Source organism: Odontesthes bonariensis, chromosome 23 (assembly GCF_027942865.1).
Source record: "Odontesthes bonariensis isolate fOdoBon6 chromosome 23, fOdoBon6.hap1, whole genome shotgun sequence".
Classification (NCBI taxonomy): Eukaryota; Metazoa; Chordata; class Actinopteri; order Atheriniformes; family Atherinopsidae; genus Odontesthes; species Odontesthes bonariensis.
This window is the reverse complement of record NC_134528.1, coordinates 25498605-25512258: the sequence shown is the minus strand read 5'-3', so window position 1 is coordinate 25512258 and position 13654 is coordinate 25498605. Positions and strand designations below refer to the sequence as shown.

The window sequence follows — 13654 nt, the reverse complement described above, 5'->3', positions numbered from 1 at the left end:
ACAACAAATGTCATCTCAAGGCACTTAGATAATAAGTCCAATTCAAGCCAATTGGAATTCAATTAATTGTAATCATAATTATTCATAAAACAATCCAATTCGTTCATATAGAGCCAATTCAAAAACAATTTCCTAGCTAAGGAAACCAACAGATTGCACTGAAAACTTTTTCTTTTTCGGTCCAATCTCCCGGCCTGAGCGTGCCTGAGGCGACTGTGGAGAGAAACGACTCCCTTTTAACAGGAAGAAACCTCTGGCAGAACCAGACTCAGGAAGGGTGGCCATCTGCCTCGACCAGCTGGGGTTTGAGAAGACAGAAAGGGGGGGAGGGGGCCACGGCGGCACTGTAACACCATTCAAAGGATATCTGTTGGAACAGGGAAACACGAGTTAATGACCACAATAATGTCACATATACATAAAGAGAGTAAAGTGAGGAAAGGTGTGACAGATGAGGCCCCCCAGCAGTCTAGGCCTATAGCAGCTTAACTATGGGATGTTTCAGGATCACCTGAGCCATCCCTAACTATATAAGCTTTATCAAAAAGGAAAGTTTTAAGCCTGGTCTTAAAAGTGGAAAGGGTGTCTGCTTCCCGGACATTTACTGGCAGCTTATTCCACAAGAGAGGGGCCTGATAACTGAAGGCTCTGCCTCCCATTCTACTTTTAGAAACTCTGGGAACCTCAAGTAAACCTGCAGTTTGGGAACAAAGTGCTCTGTTAGGAAAATATCTTACAATGAGATCTTTAAGATATGATGGAGCTCGGTCATTAAGAGCTTTATATGTAAGGAGAAGAATCTTAAATTCTATTCTGAATTTAACAGGGAGCCAATGAAGAGAAGCTAAAACTGGAGAAATATGATCTCTCCTGTTAGTTCTCATCAGAACTCTGGCTGCAGCATTTTGGATCAACTGAAGGCTTTTCAGAGAATATGTGGGACAGCCCAATAATAAAGAATTACAGTAGTCCAATCTTGAAGTAACAAATGCATGGACTAGTTTTTCTGCATCACTCTGAGACAAGATGTTCCTGATTTTAACAATATTATGAAGATGAAAGAAGGCAGTCCTAGAAACCTGTTTTATATGCGAGTCAAATGATAAGTTCTGGTCAAAAATAACTCCAAGGTTCCTCACTGTAGAACTAGAAGCCAAGGAAATACCATCTAGAATAACTATATAGCTAGACAATTTCTCCCTAGAGCGCTCAGGTCCAAAGATAACGACTTCAGTTTTGTCTGAATTTAGAAGCAGACAGTTCTGAGTCATCCAGGTCTTTATGTCTTTAAGACATGCTTGTAGTCTGACCAACCTATTGGGTTCATCTGGTTTTATAGATAAGTACAACTGGGTATCATCAGCATAGCAATGGAAATTTATGCATTTACGGAGAGAATACTTCTAATGTTTATGTGACCACCAAACAGTCCTTTGGGTTTGCTGCGGGAGTCCCAGATGAGCTTAAACTTACATTTTTAAAAACTTTCCATTTCCGATGTTTGATTATTGCATTGTCACCTCTATGGGACCACTCTCCGAGCACCCTGCCTTCACACCCGGTAGCCAGCCTCCAGCAGCACGCCCACTCCCATTTCCTCTCCCGGTACCAACCACAGTCAGTATCGTCGCGTCTCCCATAGTCTGAGGAATCACAGCAGTGCACCTGTTGATGTTTTCGGATACATGTTTGCGTTGAAGTCCACCGTACTCGTCACTCGTTTCACATGTGGGAAACGGGCCAGGACATTGGTGTATATCCCCGGACATCAGAAGGCAGAGGGTAATTATAGTTGCCTTGAAACTTTGACATTTGATATTTATCTTGCCATGACGTTTTGAGGCTACGTGCCAGCTTGGGTAAGTGGACAGCAGTGCAAAACTGCCATACCCAAAATGTTTGAGGCTGATTTTACTCCATTCATGAGAGAAACACATATCAAAATAGGGTCAACAAATTTAGGCCCTGTATCTAAAAACTTTAAAAGAAGTTAAAAATGTCAGGCATACACCTGAGCCTCCTGCACCTGAGCCCCCTGCTGCTGCCATTTTCAAGTGTCAGATGAAGCTTCATCTAGATGACTTTAATTTTACCATGGCAGTGTCTCTAATTTCGATATCACATCACGCCAAAACAAAATTACTATAAATCACTCCTATATCCGCCAAAAGCCATACATTTACAGGATTTAATCACTGTTGATTCCCTAAAAAGATCTATATGAATAAAAGCTTTCATTGACATAGCTCTGCCCACTTGTGACAGGAATTCGCCATTAAAGGGGAACTTGCTGTAACTCTGTTGTGCATTGTCCTACTACACTCATATTTTTGCATGATTATCAGTCGTCTTAGCCTGACCATGTCTACTCATCTGTGTCCACTCATGATCACAACACCATCTCATGTATACATGGAGGAGAATATCTGCTCTCTGTGTCGTTCCCAATAAAATCCTGATTGTGGTGCTTTCCAAGGCCTAAATATCTTGATGCTGCGGTCCTCCCAGCAATCTAGGCATAGTGTAACAAAACTAAAAAAGAGGCGACTCACGGTTACTCATACCATGGATAACTATAAGCTTTCAGATTAAACATAAAACTTTACTTTTTGATAATGCAAGTGATGATTTCTCCCTCTGTAACCTATAGTGGAAATTGGTTTTACATGAGAAGATAGCTGGGGAAAAAAAACAATAGCTGAAGACTCTGCCTCCTATTCACAATCGAGTCTGCAGTCTGAACACTTTGCATAACTGATCGTGGTTTGCAAGTGCTTTACATGTGAAGAGCACTCTTTTAAATTTTCCTCTGGATTATACATTTTGGACTCGGGAACTATTGCTTATATAGCCAATATTTTTTTAATAGCCGTTACTTGATGCTGTTATGAAGCAATCAACAACAAATGAGAAGTAGAAATTTCTGACTTAAAACTGAATTAAAAATTAACGCTAATAAGAAGACAGATTTCCTTGTTGAGACAACAATAAAGGTAGAGCAATATTAACTAATTTTCTTTAGTAAGATTATATAATTGTTGATGAGATTTGATGTTAATGGCACATTGAAAAAAAAACAGAGCAAAAGAGTTTCAACATCTCACTTCGAAGGTACAGCGAATTAAGCATGGTCTTAAGTTGAAGCTAGACGGAGATGATGAGAAAATGGGCTGGATAATTTTGTAAAAAGATGTAGGAAGGTCGAGAGCTGAATCCGGGAGGACGTGGAATTCTGAGGGCGGAGGGAGAAAGTTAGAGGGATTTCCAGGATGATGAATAGTCCAAAAGTGGTTGGTTTGTCCATACTTAGTTCCAGAGGGAATCCAAGGTGGAGGGGAGGGGGCTGGTTGTGGTGCAAAGGATCTTATTCAGCGGCGGGGCGAACAGCCAGGTAAGTGGAACAGGCTGGTGAGAGAAACCATGGACATCAATACTGGCATCAGAAAACCAGAATACGGAGAGTAGACAAGGGAAACCATGCACTAAGGAGACAAAAAGCAAGGTAGGTACTTGGAATAACTCACAATGGAAACACTGGAATCAGCCTAATTACCACTAAGGTAGTGGTTGCTCCTGCAGCTCCTAAAAAGGTGTCCTGATGAGGGCAGATGAGGTGTGGCAGCAGGAGCAATCCAGACTCCACCTCGGGCTACCAGGAAACCTGCCCAGCCCCACCTAGGACAGAGATGTTTTCCTCATGATTGAGAATTTCTTTATTTGATCTGAAAGAATTGAAATGATTCAGCATCTAATTACAACAATTATATTTAATTTGTTCAGATGTTTTACGATATAGAATGGTCAGTGTTTGTTATACAGTGTCATACAATAATGATAGTAAGGATATGAAAACTAATTATAACTAACTATTAAAACTCTTTATCAGCAATCTTGGCTATGTCTGCAAAACTTTTTTTTCTTTTTTAACCTTTATTTAACCAGTTGAGATTAAAAATTTCTTTTTCAAGAGTGTCCTGGCCAAGACAGCAGCCACACAATTTGCAACAACCAAAATTTATTTATAAATGATAACATGCCAATGTTTCAGCCATCGAAACATACAATAGGCAATGGTGAGTGAACAATTTCAAATTGGTAATAAATCTTAGAACACCATGAAAAATAATCCAGAGCTGACATAAAAGTTGGCACAACCAGCCTCTTCTTAGCCTCAAAGGAGAGGCAGGCCTTGATTCTGAATTAAAAACTTGCGTTCAATTTTAGTTTTTTGACCAGTTGCTGAATGTGCAGGGTATAAGAGAGAGAGTCATCAATTAAAATACCCAGGTATTTGTATTGGAATACAGACACAATCTGCAAGCCCTGGTGGTGATTATTGGAAGGTTTAGATTTAGAGATTTAAATTGTTTTATTTGAAAACAGCTTAAGTTTAGTTTTGTCAGAGTTTAAAACCAGTTTTAAACTTTAAGTTATTCTGAACTTTGTTAAAAGCGAGTTGAAGCTTAGAGAAAGCCTGGTGTGGTGTGGGTGCTGTGCAATACAGGACTGTGTTGTCTGCATAAAAGTGAAAATTGGCAACAGGTACATTTTTATGAATGTTATTCATATAAATAATGAAGATAAGTGGACAGAGGACTGAACCCTTAGGTACGCCTTTAATTACTGTAATGGTTTAGGAAGTTCAAACGTCTGCCTTTATGCATTGAGCTCTGTTGGTGAGATAGTTACTGAACCAGTCGACAGCCTGCTCCGCAAATCCAAATCTCTGTTTTAGTAATATGTGGTCCACAGTATCAAAAGCTTTGGACAAGTCAATAAAGAGAGCTGCACTGTGTTGTTTATTGTCCAGAGATTCAAGTGTGGAGAGGAAGTCCTTTAGCTGCCTGCTGATGAAAGTATCCAGTACTTTAGCCAGGACATACAGTTTGTAGATTGAAAGATAGTTGTTTAGTTGTGCAGGATCTCCCCCTTTGAGTAGCGGGACAACAAAAGCAGATTTCCATAAATTGGAGATTTCATTAGTGGCCAATGAAAGGTTAAGAAGATGAGTGAGAGGTGCAGCAATAAAATCAGCTGCCAGCTTACAGAAAGTATGGTTCCAGGTTGTCTGGGCCTGCAGGTTTTGTAAAGTCAAATTTATTTGTATAGCACATTTCATGTACAAAACAATCCAAAGTGCTTTACATGAAATAAAAGCATTGCCGCAGGGAGTGTAAGAATCCTTAAAAATCCATAAAAGAATATAAAGAGAAACAAATAAAATAATTAAAATGAATTTAAATACAAGCAACAGTCTAGATGAGTTCAAAGATACCGTGCAGATGAGAAAATAAATGTTCTTAACCTGGATTTAAAAATGTCTACATTTGGTGAAAGTTAATCTCCACTGGCAGTTTGTTCCACTTGTTTGCAGCATAACAGCTAAATGCCGCTTCTCCATGTTTAGTCTGGACTCTGGACTGGACTAGCTGAACTGAGTCCTTGGATCTAAGAGCTCTTCTAGGTTTATATTCTCTGAACATATCACAGATGTATTTTGGGCCTAAACCGTTCTGGGATTTGTAAACCATCAGCAGGCTTTTAAAATCTATTCAGTGACTGCCTGGAAGCCAGTGTAAAGATTGGTGTGATGTGTTCAGATCTCTTAGTCCGGGTTAAAACTCTAGCAGCAGCGCTGCAGATGTTTAATGCTCTTTTTGGTCCAGCTAAAAGACCATTACGGTAATCAAGCCTATTGGGGATGAATACATGGATGAGTTTCTCCTGGTCTTTTTGGGAGAGGAAACCTTTAATTCTGTTGATGAGATGGTAAAAAGCTGCCCTGGTGACAGCTTTGATGTGGCTGCTGAAAGTCAGATCTGAGTCTATCAGATCACTCCAAGGTTACAAACTTGGTCAGTGATTGTAAGGGCCCGGGTCTCAAGATATTTACCAATGCTGCCTTTGCTCTTTGCTGCCAAACAGAATGATCTCAGTTTTGTCTTCATTTAATTGTAGAAAATTCTCTCATCAAGGTGTTTATTTCCTCCAGACACTGACATAGTACGTCTGCTGGGCTGAAGTCGTCTGGTGACAGAGACACATAAAGTTTGTATCATCTGCATATATGTGATAATTGATGTTCTACAATATCTGACCCAAAGGGAGCATATACAAGTTAAACAGAAGAGGTCCAAGAATTGACCCCTGGGAGACTCCACAAGTCATGGCCACTCGCTCAGATTTATAGCTGCTCCTGAAAGTCCAACCCAGTTTTCCAGCCTGTGCAACAGGAGTCTGTGATCTACAGTATCAAACGCAACACTGAGGTCCAACAGTGTCCAGGACCTTGAGGGCTCTATGCACCTCAGAGATAGTGAAAGGGGTGAAACTGAAACATAGAGATCTAAAAGCATGCATGTCAGAACCAACATCTGCAAGGCACCCCTGCGTAGAGGCAATGAAATGCTCGCTAAAAATATCAAGTAATTCAGATTTGTCTTCAGTTGGTCTGAAGGCCTTCATTATGCATGACAGAAGCGCCACAGCCTTGCTGTCATCAGAAAAAGATCTGATGGTCTTATAAATTAAATTTAAATTAAATTTTCAGAGGTTTTTGTAATGAAATGTTCTGCTTTAGCTTTCCTGATTGCGCAATGCATGTACTGTTGCAGTCTTCTGCAGAACAACCAATCAGTGTTGTTTTTGGTTCTCCGGGCTATTGTCCATGCTAGGTTCCGCTCGTGAAGGAAGCAGTTCTGACTGGTACGGAGTGTACCATTCATTATTGCGTTATTTACTCTGTATCTCTTGACGGGGGCATCCTTATTAACTAAATCAATAAAACCATCATAAAAGGACTTCCAGGCAGATTCAATGTCGGGTATATGACGGTCTCTGTCCCACCCAAATAAGAACAAGTCGTGAAAGAAACCTTGTTTTGAGAATTGCTTCCTTTTACGCTTGATTAAAACGCAAGGTTGACATTTAGGAATTTTTGTGTTCCTGACTGTCGCTACAACACAGTGGTCACTGATGTCGTTGGCGAATACAGAAGCAGATTAATATTTGTGGGGAGTATTTGTTATAATTAGATCTATAATGGAGGATTTTTCAGGATTTTTTCATGTTGGCTCTAGGAATTGTCAAACTCATCAGATACTGGTTGCAACCAGTTCCAGTCTGACAGGTCTGACAGGAGCTGTACTAAAGAGGGCAGAGTACCACTATCAGCTGATGGAGTCCTATAACAGCCAACCAGTTATACTTTACCAGTATAGTACTGTACTATACCAGGGATCTGGATACTCCAGCTCCAGGGCCAAGAACTCGAACTGCTTATTCACAGATTTAGAAAGCAGATTACCGATATTAAATGTACTTTTTATCAAATTTGTCATTCCCCTACCCCTTTTTTGGACGATCAGTCCTGTATACCTTATAACCATCAATAATTATCGCCTTATCAGAAACAGATTTGCTGAGGTTACTTGTTATTCTGGTATTTATTCATCTAAACCATAAAACGATCAAGGTTTTTTCTTCTATTGACATGTTACTGAAACTATTTTAAGAAAAAAATTATTTGTAGTATGTTTCATCTGCTTGCTTTTCTATATGTTAGTGCTCACAGCTACTGGATGATGCAGTGAGGGGGGAGTACCTTGAAGACCTGAAAGAGGAGTATGACGAGATCAGGCAGGATCACTATGACTCTCTGAAGGTGAGAAGTTTTTTGAAAAATTCATTACATTTGGCACTACAGCAGACACATCCACATCTTGAACCATTATTTAATGTAATTATAGACTGTAATATTTGGCAATATCTAATCTGATTTAAACTCACCAGAGCCCTTACACACAGATTCAAAAGCTGGAATAAATATCTGAAAATTTCTCTCCTGTGATTTTGAAATCACTGATTATAGAATGCTGCTGCACTAGTGGCATTCTGCTTCATTAGCTCCAGACATATTGTGAGAATTTCTACTGAGCTTTTCTGTGAAAATACTTAATTTTTTTTCAAAACTGGTTTGAACTAGGGATGTCCCGATCAGGTTTTTTTGCCTCCGAGTCATTTGATTTTGAGTATCTGCCGATACCGAGTCCCGATCCGATACTTCTGCAGCAGTGGCGTCATTAGGCCTATTTTGGGGGGCTTCAGCCCCCTAAATAATTTTATGTTCATTTATTAAATTATTTTTTATTTTATTTTATTTTTTTACAAAAAAATGCAGACAAATTCAATATAATGTGGCCAGAATATTAGTTTAAATAAATAATCATACAACCAGTCATTATTAACTTAAAAATGATCATAAATCTTAGTTTCCCTATAGTGAAAGGTAGAGAGTCAGGGTCAGTGCGTCGTTACCCAATCCATTCCACTTGTTCATAGAGCACGCCCACATCACTGAAATCCAGTCCACGTTTTCCCTGCAACCTAGGTTGCACTCGTCTCGGCACCTGGGTACCTGCAGCATGTGTACCGGGAGCGGAGCACACAGAACCAAAAAATGGATATACGAAATTTTTTCAAGAGAGTAAGTATTCATCACTGCTGTTGGTGACAATAAGTTAGCTCTAGCCCCCCAGCTAACAACAGAAAGTCCCATGTAATTAATGAACGAAATGCTCCCTGTTTGACAAATAAAAACCGGGCTTGCAGAGAGCCCCCTGTACAGGAGACAGCGTGTGTTGTGTGCTGAAGAAGATCTCTGTGCACGTCTTACCTTAGTTGTTTTGCAGTCAAAAGTTACATTTCAGCTCTAAAAGAACGCTGCTACAGAAAAGACTTCACAGTCTTGCAGTCATGTCGATTGAAAAAGAGGCACTTCAGCACCTAAATCACAATAGTGATAGACGCCTTTGCCACCCTTAAAAACAGACGACATTCTTTGATGCTTCCACCCACCAAGTAACTGCCAATTGTAGCCATGTTATTTTAAAATGGTGTACTTAGTGAGAACACAGTGCTTTTTTTTTTGCATAGTTTTGTATAATACATGAATAAGAAGCATTGGTTAAATACGGCACTGTAACTATGTGGATTTTTTCTTTTTGTTGTTGTTGTTAATGCTGTAAACATACAGTACTTCCTGTGTTTGTTGTTGTAATGTACTAAAGATGTTGTTAGCTGTTTGTGAAATTAAACGTTCGCTCACATCCTGTGCATCTCCTGGGGGCTTAGCCCCCCCTGTCCTTAAAACCTAGTGACTCCCCTGTTGTGCAGTACATTACAAAATGAAGAACGGCAAAGAAACAGATCCAGGATGTCCCTGATTTTTTTTTTTTTTTTTTTTTTTTTTCACTTATTTTATCATTTAGCACTTATAAACAGAGCACTTCTGGTAGCTTGAACAAAAAAGTAATCAACTAATAAACAAATTCTTCACATTGTAGTTTAGTGCAACAATGTCTAATATAAAAATGAGCAGCAGCTCAACTTGAAATACCTGGCAGACAAACAACAAATAAGCAAATAAAAGTGCCCCAGTTTTATAAAGTAAGGCCAGTAATGTGCTTTTCGGAACTGCACTCCTAATTCTTACTCTCCTCCTCTGGCCTCACAGAAGGAAATGTATGTTTTTCTTGATAAAAACCAACATTTGTACCTTGTTTGAGCCTGTTCCTGTTCTCATCAAGGATGTTAGCAATGTCCTTGCCACCTCTTGAAATCCCAAGTTTGCATATTTCACAGTTTGCAATCGCAACGTTTTTGTCATCAACTTTAAAATACCTCCACACTGCAGACATTCGCGCCCCCAGCTTCAAGCTGCTGCCGTGTTTTGCTTCACTTTACGGCACGCAGTAAAGTGACGTCATGCCGCATGCGTTGTTTCTGTGTGTAGTTGAGACCATAGATATAAAAATTCGGGGAGTTGTGATTATTGTAGTTGGGGATATACACCGTCCTCAGTCGAAGTAAATGCAATATGGAGGCATTGGAGACCCATCCAAGATGGCGGCCACGCTGATACGTCAGTTCCGCTCATCTGCGTTGATGCTGCGTCAGTCTATGAGCGTCTACCTATATTATGTCTATGGTTGAGACGGTCTGATGGTACCACCACATAACAGTAAATACTAAGATGTTATTTTTTCCCATTTGTTTTGAAATATTATAGTTCTGATAAAAAATAAATAATGAGAATAAATATACATAGGCTACATATCCGATCCCTGATCGGGATGTAACGTCCGATTTCGATCAAGTCTGAAACCACGTGATCGGCCCCGATTTCCGATCACGTGATCGGATCGGGACATCCCAAGTTTGAACTACTAGTTTTAATGCTGTGCTGCTCCAATGTTTCTGTTGATAACTTTGGCACTTGTTCATACATCTGTTATGATACATATATGTGGCAATATGAAAACTCAGTAGTGTCTGGAACAAGACCCTTAATATCACAAGGTTGAGTTACTGGACCCAAGGAGCACTCTGAACAGGGAATGAAATCCAAAAAGGTGAAGACAAAGCTATGATTTAATATTAATTGGTGCGATTGCTCTGTTTTCTTTTTTTTTATTTGCTTGGGAAAATGTAGCAGGCAGAACAGAACTAATGTTTGGATACTGGACAACTCTGGCTTATTTTCGGGTTACAAACAAACCATGCCTCCATGGTAAACAGTGGTTGAAGGAGACCATGACAGAGAGCAATTGATCATTATATAACAGGAATGGGGGAAAAAAACGGGATGTTTAGAAAACAGGAGATGGTCAAAAAAACTATTCAACCACCAAAATGCAAGACAAGGGAATATGACAATGAATATCTTGCTCATGAATTTACAGTTTACAAACTTGAAGATTACCGCAGGCAGGAAAATCGCATAAAAAACAGTATCAATGAACAATAAAGCATAACAGGCTTCATATAAAGTTGCATACAGAATTGCTCAGTGCAAGAAACCACACATTTGAAGAGGAGCTCACACTCCCTGCAGCCTTAGATATAGTGTTAACAATGATTAACGTGACAAGCGCTGCAACTTGAAAGCTGACATAAATACTACCTACTTATTGCTTATGTTCACTGTGTGACATTAGAGGCAGTAACTGAGAATGTGCTGTTGTGCAAGCATGTGGCAAACGGGGCAACAGCTGTGGAGGTATATTAAATTTATCATGAATGCAATTAGAATTAAATAAAATTGTCCTATTATGAAAACTTACCCATGTTCTTGTTGGGTCAGGGGAGTAGGAATTTTTTCTGCTCTATAGCCCAGAGAAGGCATGCCAGATTATTCTGGCATGCTGCGTTTTGCACAATATTGCCATGAACGAGGGTCTCCCACTACCTGAATCAGCTCAGGTAGACAAAAGACACTCAATACTTCTTGGCACAGGAGAGAGGAAGCGTTGCCTTATTTGGTATTATTATTTGGGGCGAGGAGTATGCAAATTAAAATTTGCACTTAAATACGCACAGGTGGCATTCATCATTTACGCAGGTCATTAACACACTTTTTCTGAAATTAAGAGCGTTTGTTGAATCTGACGTGGCGTGTTCGTACGAGACCTTACGAAAAAAGTGAGATAAATTTAGAATTAAAAATATGAAAATGTTCTTGCATAAGGCCCATTGTGTTTTCCTAAGTTCTTACGAATTTCTCCTATTATATTGTGTGTTAAATCCGCTGCCCAGATGAACGGCACAGTGGTTATTTTAGTAGAAAGTGTGGAGAAAACAAACGTGCTGGTGGAAAATGGAAAATCATCACTACTGATAGTTAAAGGAATACATGGCTCAACAGAGCTCGGACTCTTCGTCAGTCTGACTATAGTGTTGAAAAGAAACCTGGGATTATTTTTATTCTCTTATATCAATGATGAATAGTAAGCAGTTCTAACTTTACGAAGGTTTTTTTATAGCGGGTGTCTATAAGAGAATGCTATGACCAAATTTAAAGAATTAATTCCATTATCATTTTCTTCACTGCCATGTGCAACAATAGAGAGCAGCTACCTAAACTTTACTCCTGTAGAACTTGCTGGTCTTGTTGACAACACTACAATTTCAATGTGTACAATATTGAACCCCTCTGAAAAAGAGGGCAATCAGTCAGAAGAAGCTGGGTCCCTGGTATAATTCACAGCTAAGAAGTAAGAAAGTGGAAAGAAAATGGCATTCCTCTAATTTACAAGAGTCTTAATTAGTCAGGAAAGATAGTCTAATAACATATAAGAAAGCCCTAGTAGATAATGCTTCCCTTACAAAACTGTGAGTCTTCACTGGAGGACATGTCTGTGGCAGCGGGGTGAATTTCAATATCACGTCATGAAAAAAGTCATTATAAATCGCTCACATCTCATCCATGTAGCACCAAATTTACAGGGTGTAATCTCTTTGACACCCTGAACAGATCTGTTTGCATATACCCTGCCAACACCATGGCCCCGCTCACTGACAACAGGAAGTCATAGTTTTTTGTTTGTCAATGATTTACCCCTCACACTCAAAAGTGTGAGACAAGGATTAAGCCTTTCATGATGTAACCGTATTAAAATTGAGAATTTTGACAAAATGTATCCATGGCAAATTAGATACATCGCCACGAAACAGGAAGTCCTTTTATCCAAGCTTCACCAAACTTTGCATGTTTTATGAAGATTATGCCCTGACTCAAAGCCAATGCAAATATTTTGGGAATGTACCAAAATGATTCAAGAGCACCCTCTACAATATTAGAGAAATGTAGCCCCGTCTCCTACTTTACAGTTTTTCTCAATTGCTAAGACACATTTCTTGAAAGCTGCTCTACTTTTCTCTAAACTGTGAACACAAAACCCAATTTTCAAGCTACATTCACAAAACCTCAGACTCTTCTTGCAAAACTAAACTTTCACCTCAAAACAGTTCAATCTGTGCCCAAAACCGAACTTTCACCTCAAAACAGTTCAATCTGTGCCCAAAACGGAACTTTCACCTCAAAACAGTTCAATCTGTGCTCAAAACTGAACTATGTTGTCAAATTGTGCCCCGAGTCAATCAAAATGAAAAACACTACTGAGCAGTCACTAAACACAACATAGAAAAATAGAAAACACAATGCTCAGGACATGAAGCTGGAGAAATAAATGTTTATTGTTGATTCTTAATGCATGTTGCAAAACGAAAAAACAGTGCATTTAGCACTTGTACAAAAAGAAAAAAAAAACTGAAATCTTGTGTGCAATAAGCCCATGTAAAAAAAAAAAAGTACACAAATATACAAGTAAGGGGATCACTCTGCCACAGCATCATGTCTCCGTACTGGGTCAGGCCACAGAACTTCATCAACATCACAGGCCACATTTTGTCTGGCCAGGCAACGGGGGAAAAAACCCCTGGCATGCCGTATCCAGGCTTGGCATGCCTCCACACCCATGTCACGACAGGCAAGTTCCATGGCCTCCAGTAGATTTACCCTGGTGTACGGTTGGCGTTCATACACCTTCCACCGCCATGAGGAGAAGAATTCCTCTATGGGGTTTAGGAAAGGGGAGTACGGTGGAAGGCAAAGATTGAGAAAACCTGGGTTCATATTGAACCACTCTCTAACCTGGAGAGCTCTATGAAAACTAACATTGTCCCAAACAACAACATAGATGGGATGCTCATCCTGTCCCGCATGTTATTTAGGACAATGAGGAGCTGGTGAGTGTTGTAAGGCCCCAGGTTGGCATGATGGTAGACAACCCCATTATTGCTGATTGCAGCACAT

The 13654-nt window shown here is 39.7% G+C and overlaps 1 protein-coding gene across 2 annotated transcripts in view; it reads left to right on the top strand.

Annotated features, from left to right (window-relative positions):
• mtr (5-methyltetrahydrofolate-homocysteine methyltransferase) overlaps nt 1-13654 on the top strand; it is a 133789-nt gene that overhangs the window by 94334 nt on the left and 25801 nt on the right. For both annotated transcript variants that reach the window (XM_075457566.1, XM_075457565.1), the window contains one exon: nt 7565-7663. In XM_075457566.1, the coding sequence (XP_075313681.1) occupies nt 7565-7663 (99 nt within the window). The remainder of the gene's footprint in view (nt 1-7564; nt 7664-13654) is intronic.